The sequence below is a fragment of the Halyomorpha halys genome, unplaced genomic scaffold (genome assembly GCF_000696795.3).
Source record: "Halyomorpha halys isolate HHAL.00 unplaced genomic scaffold, Hhal_1.1 Scaffold214.1, whole genome shotgun sequence".
Classification (NCBI taxonomy): Eukaryota; Metazoa; Arthropoda; class Insecta; order Hemiptera; family Pentatomidae; genus Halyomorpha; species Halyomorpha halys.
In genome coordinates, this window is record NW_027110944.1 from 1199781 (window position 1) to 1217862 (window position 18082).

General features: G+C 29.4%; 1 protein-coding gene across 2 annotated transcripts in view; it reads left to right on the top strand.

Moving 5' to 3' along the window:
* LOC106679674 (kinesin-like protein KIF2A) overlaps nt 1–18082 on the top strand; it is an 85054-nt gene that overhangs the window by 48637 nt on the left and 18335 nt on the right. For both annotated transcript variants that reach the window (XM_014418960.2, XM_014418961.2), the window contains 6 exons: nt 4611–4638; nt 4942–5124; nt 8286–8448; nt 15014–15117; nt 15195–15357; nt 17703–17949. In XM_014418960.2, the coding sequence (XP_014274446.1) occupies nt 4611–4638; nt 4942–5124; nt 8286–8448; nt 15014–15117; nt 15195–15357; nt 17703–17949 (888 nt within the window). The remainder of the gene's footprint in view (nt 1–4610; nt 4639–4941; nt 5125–8285; nt 8449–15013; nt 15118–15194; nt 15358–17702; nt 17950–18082) is intronic.

An 18082-nucleotide genomic window follows, 5' to 3' on the forward strand; every position in this document is an offset into this window, starting at 1 on the left:
TATATAACTCTTGTCAATTTAACTATTTATAACTCTTGACAATCTAATTAATGGATATAATATGTTTTCGCATATTCCCAATCTTGTCTTTCATAATAGACAACTGTTTTAACATTTTATTGTTATTATACATTCCGAGTTTTACCTTATCCTGAAAGTGAAAGGAGGTATGTACTGCATTTTAAGTTTCCACATTTGTTCATTTCTGGTCCTATTACCCAATAGTCATTTTTGGATAATTACTTATTTCTATTTTTATTTGCGTAATAGTTATTTTTTTAAATTATTATTACATTTTATTTTTATGTTTTTATTTTCATTTGGAAATTTGGAAAATATTTGTACCAGAATTGATTGATTAATTTCCTTGATTAGAAATTATCTGTTAATATACTACATACTATTATTTTTGTTTTGTTAATATATCAGTTAGCTCTATAAATTTATTTATAAGGTTTTTGCTGCATTTTATTTTAATTTTTTTTTTTTAATATGGGTGATTGGGGTGATAATTCAATATTCTATTATTGATTATTTGTTTTGTTTTTTCCATTTTATCATGATTTTGTTTTATTATTTTTGTATCAAGAAATCAGATAATATTATATATCGATTTTTTTTCTATGATTAAGTTAATCCTTTTATGATGGCTATTAAAATTGTCCAATATTTTTTTATAATTATGTTCATTAGTTTTTGGTAACAGATCGTCAATGTTTTTTCTTAGTAATATTGGTTTTTATTGTATTTTCCCTAAATTAACTGAAATTACAGAACACAGCTTGAAGTATAGACCGAAATACCTGGAAACCCTTTTTATGTCTCCATAGATAACAGCTACTCAATACTCAGGTACTACTTATTTGTTGGTTCGGTTCCTGTTTTACCTATGATATTGTTTACACAAATAAATTGCACTGGTCCATTTATTTGTTTTCCCTTTTCTTTTCTTTTTTTTTTTTTTTAAATAGTGATACCAAAAGTGTGGGTACTATGCTAACTAATCCCATACTCCTGGATGCTAACTAACCCCAACAACTATTTTAAAACCAAAATAACTTTAAAATAAAAAAAATTGATGAACTAGTATAAAAACAGAACATAAGTTGTTGTTACTCGTCAGTAAATTTAACCAAACTGAAACAACAGTGGATGATGTTACACAATGATCTTGTTACAACCTGTAAGTGACAGTTCTTTAAAATATAGATGATAGAATTAAGATGTTGAATTCTAGCTAACCTCTTATGCCAAATAATCCCTTTTTCCCCTACTGTTCATCATAACTCATTTCCTCTTTTTTCTCAGCAATGTAGTATACATGAAAAGTTAAAGGATTTAAAGTGAAAAATTTAGGCAAGTTTTGTCAAGATTATTTAAATTGTTTTATCAGTTAAGTCTACAGAAAAACATGTTCTTTTGATATGGCGTCCAGGGTTACAAATAATCAGTTACTTGTTTTTGTTTTTTGTTAGAAAACACTTTCTTTTAATCTGTAAATTGCATTTTACAACAAGTTTGTGAACCAGGAACGTGTCATTTTTGTTGTAGCAGTTAAGCAACCTGTGGCTGGTCAGAAGTTGACCGTACTTTCTATTGCCATTTAAAAAATATTATTTTTTTTATTTTTATGAAAAAATTGAATCTATTTGTTTGAGAGATTGAAAGCAAATCATTTTAGAGATAATTAGTACTGTACCAATTTATAAATGTCCGAAGGGTAGACTGACATTTGGAAGGAAGAATTGTGTGAGGTGCTATATTATAAATGAAGCTATTTATGGGTCCAGTGGAAGGAGGTATATAGTGGTATTAATATCGAATTTCCAATTTTACTGTCTGATTATTATTAATCAATATTAACATACTTAAATTTTTCAAATATTTGATTATTAATTTTTTTTTAATATTGATTATTAAATATTTTCTTCTGTCTTACATCTAAGATTATTTTACAGTTTATCAATTTCCAAAGTTCCTAAGGTAATTATGTGTAATAATGTTTTGCTTGTTCAAAATTATGATCATAGAAAAAAAAATTTGATAAAATTCCGGAGTATTTTTTTTAAAATGACTTAGAATGTAAAGGTGCTAAAAATGGGAAGAAAAAAGAAAAATATTAAATTTTGTGCATATTAATCTAATGGAACCATATATCTCAACAATATTTTAGCATTATACTTGACAAGTCAGTCAGGTTCTCTTTGTTTTAATTATTATTGGCGCATTTCAAACAAATGTATTGTCCTTTTTCTATTGTAACTGCTCAACACTAGATCTGGATTGGATTTTTTCAAACTGATACATCAGCAGTATGGAGTACCAAGTTCTTCAAGTTTCATGCATGAAGTGTACAGTTTGATATTACAGATAAAACTTAAAACTGCTGTCGTAGTCACTGAGCTTGGCATCAGTCACATTTTTATGTTTACTTATCTTTATGTTGTACCTCCCAGGGACATTTAGCTCACCAATCATATAAATTCCTTCCATCACGTATCAACTACTTAAAATTCCTTTACTCTTGCCCTTTCATATATTTAGCTCTATTTCTGTCATTTTAGCTCAATTTATTATATATTCAATGTTTAATAGTCATTTGTATTATTAAAGTAAGCTACTCAAGTATATAATAGAAATTCTGGTATACCTAGGATAGTTATGCACTATCCTTACTCATATATTTTGAATGACTTCTAATTTCCTATAGTTAGAGTTAGAGTAGCTCCAAACAGGAGTGGAATATGTTATTGGACATATGACATTTTTCTGTATATCAGTTATTTTTTTGGTGATATAGAATTTCTATCTACAAGTATGGAATCATTTTGTTGATTTATGTTTTTAGCATTATTAAATTTGTATTATATATGTTTGGAAAATATAAAAAAGATTTGTCCTGTTCAAATCCTAAGTAATTGACAGACATAGGCCATGGGCTTCTGGTACCATCTTCGTTTAGTGATTTTTGGAAGCCTGTGTTTTTGGTTTAATAATTTTAATCTTATATTTTTCTAAATAAACACCGAGCTTTTTAAAAAGGACCTATTGCTTGCTCTGCTGCTGTGTCATCTGCATACAGTGGTCATTCTTCTAATGGATGTTAAGGGAGGTCTGGGATATATATGTGCTATTGTTGAGGTAGGATTTAGGAAGGTGAATGATATATGATGAAACATTGTAGTTTATGAGTTTATGGATGGGACCCATATGTCAGACCTTGTAAGTGCCTTTTCGATGTTTAGAAGCATACCTATATGTTTCTTTTATCTTTATATGTTTTTGACATAATCTGTCTTCTGATTGAATGTTGGCTTTAAACCCGAACTCCTTCTTAAGTATGATGTTTAAGGATATTTATTTCATTAATCCAGTCAATAAAAGTTTTCTGAAAATCTTAGATAATATAGGCTAATTGGACTATAATTACCAATGTCTGCAGGATTCTTGTTGAGTTTAGGCATTGGTATGACTTGGGTTATTTTTCGGAATGATTGCTTATAGCTTAAATGGAAAATACCGTTATTCATTTTTATCAGGAAAATAATGACTTATGGCTTTTTACTCATGTTTTTAATGACTGGTGGGTATGGAATCTTGGCCTGGGGATTTCTTGGTTTGCAGTGATTATTTATTTTAGCTGTTTCTTTTGATGATATGGATAGGTAAATAGATGTTACTAGTTTCTTAAGAAATTGTTTTATAGAGTTTTGAACTTAATGATGTTTGTAGTTGTTTAATCCTAAATATGAGTTAATAGAATATACTGAACTGGGGTAGCTCGGATATTTTTTCTGAGTGAGCATTCCTGTTTTTATGTTCAATATGTGAAATAGATTGAAAACGATTAGTGATAATTTTGATTATCAAGCCTAAGTGATTAGTGAATATCAAGCCACTACCTTCCTCATACTTACTATAGCTTCTATATGAGGCTATCTTAAACTTCAAAGTATTGCTTTGGTTTATTTTCAGATTAGAACCAGTGATCGCACTCTGACTTTAGAATGCTAAGTTGGTGCACATTGGTTATTAACACATGAGGCCACTTTGCGTTTTACTGTTATTTATAAATATTTCTTTTTCTGCCGCATTACATATTTAAATAATGAAATGAAAAGTAAAATAAGTTAATACAACTAAATGTTTATAATTGGCATTTCAAAATGATTGTGCTATTTACATTGATTTTTAATAATTATTTATATTACGTATGTTTTTATAATTAAAAGTCTACTTATATTTATAAATTTTTTTTGTTCTACTCAATTGCATGTTTAAAACACTGTTTTACATTAGGTAGTTGGGTTAGTATAGTGTTTTGCATAAATATTTTTTCCACACTGGTGTTATATATTAATATTCCAAGTAATGTAAGCCACTCTAAAAATAATAATAAAGTTTATGCATGTTCAGTGAAAAGGATTTTTTTTTTACCCTAGGAAATGTATATCAAAACAGTGAACTGTATTTAGTTGTTCAAATATTAAATTTTGGCTTGGTGTTTGTTAATTTTTATAGAATTGATTAGAGATTTTTAAATTATTTATTATATAATTCTACCTGTTCCATTTTGTTAGTATGATTATTAATTATTGTCTTGTTTTCAGTTTTCACTACCTGCTGTAGCTCATAAAAGTAAGTTATTGTTTTTTTTTATGAACCTTTTGGAAATATGATTTGCTTGAGAACAATATTTTTATAAATTTCAAATTTTATCTCTCCCTTCTACTTCTTGAAATCTAGAATAAAATAAAGGTCTGTTTTTATTATAAACAGAAAATAAAATAATCTCTCTTTGATTTAATGCTTCTTCTTACCATTTTCTGGCCTTCCTTGATATCTGACATAGACTATTTATTAGTGTTAGTATTTATGTAGTCACTTATTTTTCACTTTATGGTGTGAGTTTATTCAGATATATATTATTATTTTTTACAGGACTTGGTGGTAACAAAACACGTCAAACTGTGGTGGTACCTACTAATGGGACTGAAAATATAAGACCTGCAGAAAAAGTTAGAGGAGTTGAAAATATTCCTCCACCTGTCCAGATCCAACAGACTCAGAATTATTCGTCCTCCAGGAATTCATCTGTCCCTGCTACTATCCCAGAAACAGCTGGTAAAATATATTTATTATTTCCTTTTATAATATTCAAAATCACTTCAACTTATCAACTTATTATATATAATTTAGTTATCAGGCTGTTTAAAAATAATGAAAGCTTCCAGAAGTTGGGGGGGGGGTGGAGGTCAAGAAAGAAAACACTCAGACAAGTGTAAACATGTTTTTAATATGTGCTGATGTTTTGGCCTAAAGGGCTGCAACTTTGGCTTTAACATCGGCACATTATAAGAGTTTATGTTTTGAAAATAAAAAGTGTTTACAATAAAAATTCAGAGGAACTTCTAGATTTATTATAAAAGTTTCATTTTTATTTATTTAAATTCTTAAAAAAGTTTTTCCTTAAATATTATTATAATTATATATCAACCAAAAATCATATTGGAGGAAATATGATGGGATCTTGATTTTTCCAGATTACAGCCAGTACATTAGTTAGTCCAGAACATTACAAATTGTATAGTATATAAGTTATATTATTTTCATTGTAACTCATATTGCTATGGTTCAATCTACAGAATGAATCTCTTCAATAGAAAAGAAGCCTAAAGCTTTGTAAGAAATCTATTGTAATATTCCATTAAATAGTGATTTATTGACATTTGGAAGGACAATTTTATTTTAAATTATTTCTGTTCATGGATCTCCCACTATGCCGGTTAGTTTGGAGGAGGTGTCCTCTTCATTATAATATGTCTTAAAGAGTTATTGATACTGTTCAAGTTATGGCTTGTTAGAAAATATACTGTTTCTTAGGCTAATTTTTTATTATTATTGGAATTTAGTTATTTGTTAAAAAAATCAAATAATTTAGTCAAGTAATCTATTTAAATTACTACATTTTTCTTTGTTATTTATATTTCATCTGTTTTAGCTATATGTGAAAAAAAGAAATTGAATACATAAGAAACTATCAATAAAAATGAAAATAAATGTACGCATTACATAGTTTTATCCTATTTCTTTTGTAAAATTCTTTAATTTGAAAATTATTAGTTTTCTAAAATGCATTAAGTGTATATTGTGAACAATAAATGGAAAATGTATGCAATGAAGATTAAATTGTATTTTTGATACAATACAATATTGCAGTTCTATTTTTTCTGTTAAATTAAAAATTGTCTATTGTTAAAATTTTCATTTCCTAACATTTTTTTTTTTTAATCCTCAATTATCCAAGGTAGAAACAGTTTTGAAATCAGAATTTTACCAATGGTTTATTTACTTATTAATATAGCTTCCAACACCAAGAATAAACATTAATGGCTACCATTCAAATTAAATGTGTCATATTTACGAAAAAGTAATTTGTTAATAAATAATTTACGAAATAGTAAGTGGGCTTAGATATACTTTCTCTTGAATGAATTACCCAATTTTCATATTTCCTTTGTTTGAGTAGCTAAGACAGTTCTGTCCAGGTTAGTTTTTGGTGACATGAACTTCATTAAAAAGTTCTTGTTCCAACTGAATATAAAAACTATCAAAAATGAATATTCTAGTTATATCGAAACTGATTTATATTTCATCTGTTTTAACCATATATGAAAAAAAAAAATTCAACACTTCAGATACAATCATTAAAAATAAAAATAAATGTATAAACTTTAACTTTTAATGTTAGATATGCTACTTTCTGTTTACAGTGGTCTATCAGAATTCCTTTCCAAAGAACATTTAGCCTATCCTGTAGTTTTAAAGGAAAGGAGTTTCGATTGGGAGACCTTTGAATTGTATCTCACATATTTTACAACTCCTGACTCTAGAAAGGCATGCATAGTTATCCAGAAATTAAAAATCTTGACCAATGAAAGTCATGACATTTTGTTATGAGGTTTTAGTTCATTAAGTTTTATAAAATACTAGCTGACCTGACAATGCTTCGCTATTGCTTTATTTGAGGATGTTTATAGATTTAATAAACATGATTGATGGTTATAAATGTATGTATTTAGTTAAATTAAACATATAGGTATACTTTATTATTATGATTTGATAAAATAAATTGATCCAATATGACATTCGTTTTTAGCATCTCATGAAAGAAAGCTTGAAAGAAATGGCATATCAGTTGGTATCATCCGTATACGCTGTAAATTTGAGGATTATATTTAATTAATAAAATTGATAGTTTCTTAAAGATTATTATATTTTTTAGTTAAAATTGAGCATTTTTAACAACTTTATTATTATTCTTTCGTAACATAAATTGAACCAATACATGCTATAAAGTTGCAATCATAATTTTTTTTAAAAAAATATTAATAGCTTCAACATTACTCAACCAATCTACATCATACTTTGCAGTGATTTTTTGGAGTGAATTATTTTGGACAAATTTATAAAAATTTCTCATGTAAATCGGTTGAGGAATAAAAAAGTCTATTGAGGACAAAGACTATATATAGAGAGAAGAGATAGAGATAGAGAAGAGAAGATGCTGTGATAAGCATCAAATTTAACTTTTGTCAATTTCGGCGATAAGAGTAGACATTCAGCTTTCGAACGGTTCTATTAATGTGACAATCAATAAAAGAGAGTGGAGTTATTAACGATTATGTGAAAAATAGTCGACGGAGGAAAAAAAAAATGTACGGTTGAAATTGAATTGAAAAATGAATTATTTTTAATTTCTTCCAAAAATGGTATTTAGTACTTTAGGACAACCCTGAAAACGAATATGGTTTTCTTTTTTCTAAAAAAAAATATTTACCAAACTACTTTACTCCGAGCCTTACGCTTAATTCTGTTCATAAATTTTTTTCTGCTCAAAAATCTCATGATTTCATCATCTTTAAGCCTTCCCATGGCGAAATGGAACATATATCAAAAAGCCCCACGTAAATCGGTCCAGTAATAACCATGTCTATCGAGGACAAAGATTCAACAGCTCTCTTTTATATATATAGAGATGGTATCTATGTACTATGTTTGTTAAATTACATATTTATTTATTTTTTTCATATTTCATTGTGAAACTTGATATTCATGATTTATAAAAAATTAATTAAAACTTAATATATTGACAGAATGTTCAATCTGATTTACAATATGATCACCAGCTAGTAGCAAAATGTTTTGATTTTTTTTTTAATAAAAAAAATTAATATTACTGATTTGGGAAATAATGAAAATTATTTTGTTCTTATTATTTTTAGCAAATTACCGCTCCAAAAGAAGTAACGTTGTTAAAGAAGTTGAGAAGCTTAAGAAAAACAGAGAAGAACGTAGACTAAGGCAAGCAGAGAAAAAAGAAGAAAAGGAGGCATTGATGAACATGGATCCCGGAAATCCTAACTGGCAATTCAGCAATATGATAAAGTAAATATATAAAAAATATCAGTTTTTAGTTTTATTATCATATTATTCTTAAGCTAAGCAGCAGGGGATGAAGTATTTACCTCATTGCATTTTCTTATCAGGTTCATCTTCCTCCTCTTTCTCTTCATCTTCTTTCATTGTTCTCTTCATTTCTGTAGTGGAACATCTCTGTTCCTGTCAAGTCTATTAATAAAATTGGATTTGATCTCCTTCCTAGTTTTACCTCTGCTCTTTGTCAAGAACATTATCTTGATTTCCATCACAATGCTTTTTTATGAGAATAGCTCAGATTTTAGAACTGTACAGTCAAGTTTTGCTCATCCAGTGTTAATATCCTTATAATTTTATATTCTTATACTTTTATAAGGATATTAACTCAGAATTTTATTATAAGAGCGCCTAACAGTAATTATATATATTGCTCTTCCTTCTTTTAATCTTCTTGTGCTTTAATGTTAATCATATTAGGATTTCCTATGGTGGCTTTTACAGTTTTATATCTATGACTAGCAAGTAGTTTGATTTACAGAATTTTTTCTTGTTATATGTAAATCTGGAAGATAGTTTATAATTTTGAGGCTATCTGCAAACAATAAGTTTTAAGCTCACAGCAGTGTTCATTACTGACTATCCTTTATAATTATAACTGTATCTTCCTTTGATTGCAGATGACATCAATGGGTTTCAAGGGAGGTATTTTTCTTCTCTTCCTTTGGTTCACTTATTCCTAGTATTTGCAATTAATTATAATTATTTTCCTCTCATCAAGCAATTTAACTTTAGCAGCGACATATAACATCTAATTCTGTTGGTGACGTGATGGTGATTTGAGTTCATAAAGATTCATTTCCTAATTTATTGCTCAACCATATATTATGTCTAATTTCTTATAAGCTTAGTTTAGCGCAACAAAATGTTTGTTTTTCTCTGACGGTTAGTTGAATCTCTCTGAGTTGACCGAATATATTGGTACGGGTAGTGGGGGGAACAAGTCCGGCAAGTGGTCCTTTTTGCCAACCCCTGGCAGCTACCTGAGTTGCCGCCATGTACTAACCAAGGTGGGAGTGTCAAGATTCATTCTTCGGGACCGCTGAAGTTTAACTGCCCCAGGTGGGAATTGAACCCACAACATTCTGAACCGAGCGCACTGGGACCTGCGCCTCAACCAGCGCGGCCGTCTCTGACTGAATATAACTCCTTTTAAAAGAAATCCTCAAGGATATACTAATTTTGAATCCATGTCTCTAGGTTTCTTAAGGTCAGACATTAATGTATTGAATCTTCAATCCACACCTTTGTCAGGAAATCATATTGATATTAGGCTTTAATTTCTTTTATCGATCAGTTTTACTCTTTGTGGTTTGTTCTATCAATACAGGTTCTTGTTATCTTAAGGCAGATGAATTATACCTCTTCCATCTCATGACAGTGCACTCTTGTTCATCAATACTTAATTTTTCCAAGTTTTGCAAAACATTTTTCATATATGTTCTATAGCTGAGTTGAACTCCTGATATTTATTAGACAGAATGTTCTTACTGATGAAGTTATAGAAAAGGAGCTATAACACATGAGTGAGGCTATAATACCTAAGATGATTGAAGTGATAGTCTAGAGGGGGGGGCGGCTATTTGTTGTGATATGGATAGATTATTCTATTGGGCCGTCCGTTGCTCAGGTGGTTTAGTTCTTAGCAACCTGAGAAATGCGGGTGGCGCTAGTTTGAATCCGTCTTGGGGCTGGACTCTTGTTCATTTCCTAGGACTGCCACAAAATGAAAGACTCCCCACCATGGTTATAATAGGTTTTTCACCTCTAGATAACCCCCCTCCCCATATGTCAGAAGTAGCTAGGAAAGGAGTAAAAAAAAAAATAGTATTCGATTGTTCGTTAATAATTATTTTTTGGTGGTCCTGTGAAATGAATCTTAATACTCCAGAAATCAATCTTAACTAGAATCTGAGTCTATCAGAGGTTGAATATAATGTATAAAGTTAGGTACTAGTTATATCTTTGCTAATATTATTCCAATGATTTTGATCTTTTATTTCTCTCCAGATTAGGAAATTTCAATATCTTTCAATCAAGCATCTGGATTGTTTTGACAGATTTATATTTTTTTTTTTGGATTATTCAAAAAACTAATAATAAGTGACTTCTACAAACGAATTTCTTCAGAAACTTGTGCATAATAATTTTAAAATATGGGTTCAGAGTTCAACCCTCTACTTATACTTATATCTTGATTTAGAATTTTTTTTTTTGTAGAGAATGGTTTGATAAACTAATTTTCCCTATACTTCTATTGCATCTGATAGATATTTGAACTTGAGATATTTAACGTTAATTAAATGATGTTTTAATATGTTGTGTAACTTTTTTTTTTTCGATCCATATTTAAAATTCTTCAGTTGACTATGTTGAATTTAGGGATAAAATGATCTGGATAGCAGTCAAAATGAAATTCAAAATAGTAACTAACTATTTACTGAAAGCTGTTTTTACACACCTTACAGGTCTTCAGGGCTAAATAAACAAGATACAAAACATCATGAACTATGTTAGAACTAAAAGATGGCATTTAGCATATACACTTACCATTTATTTTATTTTTTCCAATATGACCCTTTATCCTGTTTAACTTTATTCTGCAAGTATTGATTAACATCCATAAAATGTTCTTAATTTCTAAGTTTAGTGGGTGGTTCATTTGTTTAGTAGTTTTTTAATGAATCTAGTGGAATCTTATTGTTCCATTAGTATAGAATAACTGTTTTTCGCCTTCGGTATTGGGTTAGTTTGTAATTATTGAAGTGCTTTTAGGACTGCTACTATTTCTGCTTATTGGTACATCTTTATTATTACTAATAAAAGTTTATTAGTACTAATAGAAAATACTGATTGGTTCAATTTTATCAATACAGCCTGCTTTTACTTTTTATTAATACAATCTTTGTCCAGTCACAGTTGTTTTTGATACCATAGTCTGATAAAAATGCCATGAATGAACACCTAATTTCATAACACATTTGCTTCTAGATATAGGTATATTTTAAGATTCTCTATATTTTTGGCCTTGATACATTGTATAAGTTTGTAATTATGGTATGGATGCATCCTGTATAAGGTAATACTTTTTTTAATATTTTTTTGTTTCAAAGGTTCTGTACCCATGTTTATGATTTTTGACCAAAAGTAATTTTATTTGTTCTTCAGTTTTGAATTCTATTGGTAGTATTCCTGCTTTTATATATGTTGTATCTAGAAAAAGAGATTTTTTAGCCTTGTAAATTTTTGGGCCAATCACCTCTGGACAATTTGTAACTTTACTTTTTTTTTAATAAACCTCTCTCTTGATTGTGACATATTAGAGAATATTGACAAATACCTGTGAAAACCTGGTTAGAACAAAAGAAACATTATTGAATTAGGATTAGACTAAAATTACGGCACATGCACCTTTACCCCAAAAATTATGCCTGATTGTAGCTAAAATAAAAGCCACTATAATCATAACAAAAAAAAAAAAGATGAAAAAAGAATACAAGTCTCCAATAACTGCCAAAAAGAATGACCTCCAAATGATCAGAAGTTATCTTTAAAATGTTATAATTCAAAAGGAAATCCCCTGAATACTTCAATAATCATGTATAACTTGCTCAATTGTACAAAATATATTGACAAAAGAAAAAATAAATGAGGAAAAATAAACGCTAATTATCACTGATAACAGCTGATAAAAAACATTGAAAGCAATTAAGAAATACATAACTAACCAATTCATTCCTCTCTAAACTGTAGTTGTAACCAATTTACAAGATTGAAGAAAAGAAAAAATAAAGTCTTACGTACAACTCTGAGAAAAATTAAAACAACCATCTTTTGGCATGAAACGATTCCTTTTGTATTAAAACTTAAACTAAAACTACCATTAAAAAAAAACAGAAAAAAACTATAGAATCCATTTACTTTTATAAAATGTATAACCCTATAAAATGTTTAAAACAATACACACACTCGAGGGACAAAGGAAATGAAAGCTGTGTAAGTACCTGTTAAAAAAGGACATAAGCATAAAACGATCTTTTTATCAACAGATCCTGAGGAAATAATTTGTGGGTGTATAGTTCTAGGAGCATAATTTAGTTTGTTATATGACTGTGAGGGTCTCTAATTGTACTAAAGATAGCAGATTAGAAAAATATTTCAAAGAAACGTTTTTCACATGATAGCTAGGACTACCTCTGGATGACAGCTTATAAATTAAGAGGAAGAAGAAATATGAGCACTTACTTAAGGAAGCTGATAAATAAGTAATTCATGATTCATGCCCATGGATAATGTATTTATAAGGGAAATATTTTTGAACATTTAGAGAATCATTTGGAGTCTACAATGTCTAAAACAAACAAAGGTCTAAAGCAAATTAAAGGGAGGTCAAAGAATGGTAAATATTTGTATTTTTCTATAGTAAAATGACTCAGTTTGAGTCTTCTGTCCAGATTTCTCAGGGTAAAAATTTACTATTAATGTTATTTTACTTCCTTTATAATATAATATATAGTATGGTGTTGAATGTTTGGAAGATAGGTTGACTGAAGAATTTAGATGGATGCTTTTAACATGAAGTGTGTGTGAACTGCACCTGGTAAATAAAATTGAAGTGACAGCATTACAGTGGTTGAAATGGGCATGCAAAGTTTTTGGAGTGAATAAAGGATAAGTTATTGCAGAGGTAATCAATGTTGAACTTCCTGTTAAGTTATAGGTGGAACCGAGGATCAGTGGAGGGTGGTATATTGCTGCTGTAGGCAACTTTCATTGGCAATATTGATATTGAATATCTAAGGTTCACTAAGCCTTATTATTATTAGGGTTATTGGTAGTTGAACTAAGAACATTTACAAAGTTAATTCAAAGCCACGTATTTGATAAGTTTATATTAGTGATTTTATAATCACTAAAGGTTGATTTATAATGTCTATAATTTTATCATTAACTCTGGTATACTTAGAAGTTAAATTGTCATTCAATTCCCAGGACCCCTGAGGATTTTTTCCGAAGGAGTTAGGTATGGAATGGGATTCACTCAGCCTCATGAATATATCTGAGTAGCTGCTTATATTCAGTGCTCATTCTATAAAACTGAACAAGGGTTGTGAGGAATAATATACAGCTGACTGCCATACACCTCTGTGTGTCAACCGATTTGGTAGGCATTGTTTCTTTAACAGGGATGTAAAGCTAAGGGTATTTTATAATTATTATTTTTTTATATGGTGAGTAGTTTGCATTGCCACAGTTGTGTTTGTACTTGCATAGTTGCAGTTGTGTTATTGTGCATCTAAAAATCTGAAACTGCTTTTGCTAAAATTGTGTTAAAGATCTATTTATAGTTCTGTCCAATGGTAAATATTCATTCCTCATCTGTGTCACACATACATACATTGAATATCGTAAAATGGCTTTATAAAGTTTTTTTTAATTCCTTAACTTTGGTGTCATAAACCCACTTATGAATAATGTATTCAGACCCTTCAAATCTTTATCTGGTTGTGTTTTTCTAATTTTCTTGTTTTTTTGATTTAACAGAAACTCTACCTTTCAAATAACCTAATAAGTATATATTTTTTCAATCAATAAAGCGAATTTATTTGCCAACTATTTCGTTTTAAATAATTTTTTTCAATTTGTTAAAATTTGATCAGTTGACTTCAGGATAATCAGAGGCTACTCCATGTCTTTGGGTATAATAGATATTGGAAGATTAGCAGTAGGTTGATAAGTAGAACTAATGAGTGCTTGTGTTCATTATTTTATTTTTTTAACTAATAAGTTATCAGGCTATTATTTAGTGCTTAAAAACAAGATATGAACTGTGTTTTACTATAAAATAATACCAGATTAAAAAAAAAAAAAATCAATTGGAAGTTAATGCAGATTTGGAAGTATTTTATCTAATAGGTGTTCCTTAACAACATGCAACCTATAATAAAGCTTTCATTTTTATTAATTTTTGCTTGTAAATATTGTATTTCTTACTAATTAATGTAATGCAAATGATATAGCCACCTTTCCTTTCTGGTTGTCATGTTATTATTTTTAATTTCTTTATTTTATACAATGTTAATTTTAAATAAATGGTTTAAGTTGTGTTTACTTTGTTAGAACAGCTTTCTAAACTGATGTCAGTTTATATATTTTTAAGTAACAAGTAAGCAGGATCTTGAAGGTATTGTAATAACCACAAACTTCACTTTACCATTTGTAATTATGGAACAAAATTATGTAAAATTTTGTTTATTGGGCTTGGCACTCTGATCTTCTTAAACTAGAATGGGATTGGAAGATTGTCTACTGATTACCAACCTATTTTAGCCTCAATGGAAAGAAAGGTTGAGATATAGCATGTTATGTTATGGTAACCTTTATGAGCTAGAGGAGACCTTCAGAAATAAATTTGTTTCTGACTTGTTTTTAATTTTAAGCTTTAATTTCATTATATTTTTAATTCATATGTAAAGCTAGTTTTAAATTTATCAATTATTTAATTTCCTTCATATAGAGAGTACAGAAATGGCTTAGACTTCAGGCCATTAAGAGAAAATGATATTGTCGAAAATCATCAAATTACTGTCTGTGTCAGAAAAAGGCCACTTAATAGGAAAGGTAATTTTTTTTTTAATTAGTTTGTTTTATTTTTTTGTTTTAAAATAAGTTTAATTTTTTTGTTTTTATGTTTTAAGAGACCATGAGGAAAGAAGTGGACGTTATCACTGTACCAAGGAAAGATATAATTGTTGTCCACGAACCGAAAAATAAAGTAGACTTAACAAAATATCTTGAAAACCAGCAATTTAGATTTGATTATGCGTTCGATGAATTGTGTAGTAATGAAATAGTGTACAAGTAAGTTATATCTTAGATTTTCTTTGCTTTGCAACCTTTGCCCATAACCCTCTTTCTCTTTGCTGGTATGAAATAGTTCAATAGTATTTCATATTATCTATTTCATTTTTATCTGGCTATTTTGTTATTTTTAATGTGGTTTAGTTATGAGGTTCTAATTAGTGTGGTAATACGGTTGGGTCTGCATACTAGCAGAATGGAGTGGGGCATATTTTATATTGTTATATTCAAATCATGGTCAAACCAAACATTCAGCTAACCCAGTCCATGATGATTTGCCTGCTGAAGATTTTGTGCCTTACGGATCATGTATTTTTATTCATAAAATGTTTTGGTGGTCCAAATATTTGTCTAGTACACCCAATAGTTGTAGGGCTACATTTTGTGAAAACATTAACCTATTTGAATTGTCTAGTAATTAATAAAGTTTAATGTATTTTTAATTGTTTCATCATTTTTAAGCTAATAAATGCATGATCCGCCCGGTCTATGTTTTTACTTTTACTATACAATGTGGTGGACCCAGTACTCTGTAAAATCATGAACCCCTTGATTGTTTGTTATTAATGTTCATTGTTAACGTTTGTGAGGACATAATGAGACTTAAAAGTTAGACAAATCTGCTTAAATGATTAGTTAAGGTATAATTCTGAACCAAGTATAATCTCTAAAGGTATAACCATACTAGTGTGTTAGCTAGTTATATAAATGGGATTGTTCTCATAAATTTTAGCTTATCTTTGGGGATGTTCAAGCCATTGCTGTGCTATCCTGCTGCTTATCTTGCCATTTTGCTTAATTTAAAGCCGGCATCCTTGCTCCTCATTCAAGTTATTGAATTAGTGGGAATTATAGTGATTACTGTGGATCTGGGTCCGATTGAGTATCTCTATTTAACGTCTGGCCAGCTTATAAATGGGAGGAGTCAACCAGGGACTCGTGTTTAAGGTGAAGTGGGGTAAATCTACCATGAGCTTCTTGACAGACATAATATTTTGATTTAAAGACTGTTTATGAATAATTTGTTTGTTTTTGTTGATAATCTGGTTAGTAAATAGTAGGTTTGAACTAAGGTGATTGAAATAATCCCTCCGGTCACACCCCCATACTAAGGATCATCACCGAATATTTTAAGCTTATGGAAATTACAGTTTTTGAATGGCCTGCATGACCTCCAGAAATAAAGCCAATAGAGTAATTCTGAAAAAAATTAGGGAGATTCGTTTGGTAATATTATCCTTTTCCTAGCGACTTAAATCAGCTTCAAAATTCTCTTTGTGAAGAATGGGATACTGTCCTAGTGGAGTACATTCAAAGTTAATTAAATTAATTTATTCTTTACATTCACCGTGCAACAGGGGGTATAATTCCGTCACTGAAGGGAGTGTTGAGAATATGGAGGGGAAGGGCCTTAACTTCAAGAATTTGTTAAAGGCACATAAGGGGGTGGAAGGAGAGATGAACATACTAAAAGTCTCCACCCCTACTCCTGCTTTATATGAAAAAATCTCTATTTTCGTTTTTTCATTTATTTCTTGAAAATGGTGTCAGAAAGAAACCATTGTTTTATCCTAAACTAAAGCTGACATATCCTTTAAAAAAATTCATATTCCTTTCTTTCGTATGTGTTATAGTTTTTGACTTATTCTCTCTCTGAAGTCAACAATGTCTGGAAAATTGATTTTCATTTCATTTTTTCTATCAAATTTATCTATTTAACTCCTCAACAAAAATCAAGTTTTATAATAAAATCAACTGAAATGAGGTTGTAAACTAATTGTTTTCTTCATATGTGTAAATGGTTTACTAATTTATTTTCAACTGATCAAAAGTTATGGCATTGTGATAGTTCCTATTTTGTATAGAAAACAGTACATTGGTTATTACCATTATTCATAATATGCTAGTATTTTAACTATTTACACATGAAGGTTACATACTATATGTTTTGGAATTAAATAATGATATAAATGTATTTAAATAAAGCAAGCTTGGTCAGCTAGTGGGCTAATACACTTGTAATATATAATCAAAAGTTGAAGAACATTGAGAGCCTGGTCATTAATTGAATATGTGACTGCCTTAAAAGCATGACTTCTCATTGGAGAAGACTACTTTACCCAGGAACTCAGGCCAATATGGTGTGGGGCATAGGGAGGTGAACAATCCATTTGTTGGATATAACTTCTGGTCTTCTAGGTAGCTGCAGGACAACCATATTGGTTCATGGAATGTTTGGAGCTTTTTAAGAGGTGTATGAGTGTGTACACTCATTCATGAATACATTTATATGTGTATATAGTCAAATTAGATTATTCCTTTAAAAAATATATTTTCCTTTATAGGTTCACTGCAAAACCTCTGGTTCAAACTATATTTGATGGTGGTATGGCTACTTGTTTTGCATATGGCCAAACAGGAAGTGGAAAAACGCATACAATGGGTGGTATATTTTCTGGCAAGACACAAGATTGTAAAAAAGGGATTTATGCACTAGCTGCTGTGGATGTATTCAAGTTCCTGTCATCCCCTAAATATATAACACAAAATCTCATAGTGACAGCTAGTTTTTTTGAAATTTATAGTGGAAAGGTAAATTTCTTTCATATTTTTCTGTTAGATTTTAATGGTAATCAACTTATTTTAAAGGCCCAACAGTATGATTTTTTTAGTCTTATGATGCCAGTTTTGAAATATCATGTTAGAAAGAGCTTTAAAAATAATA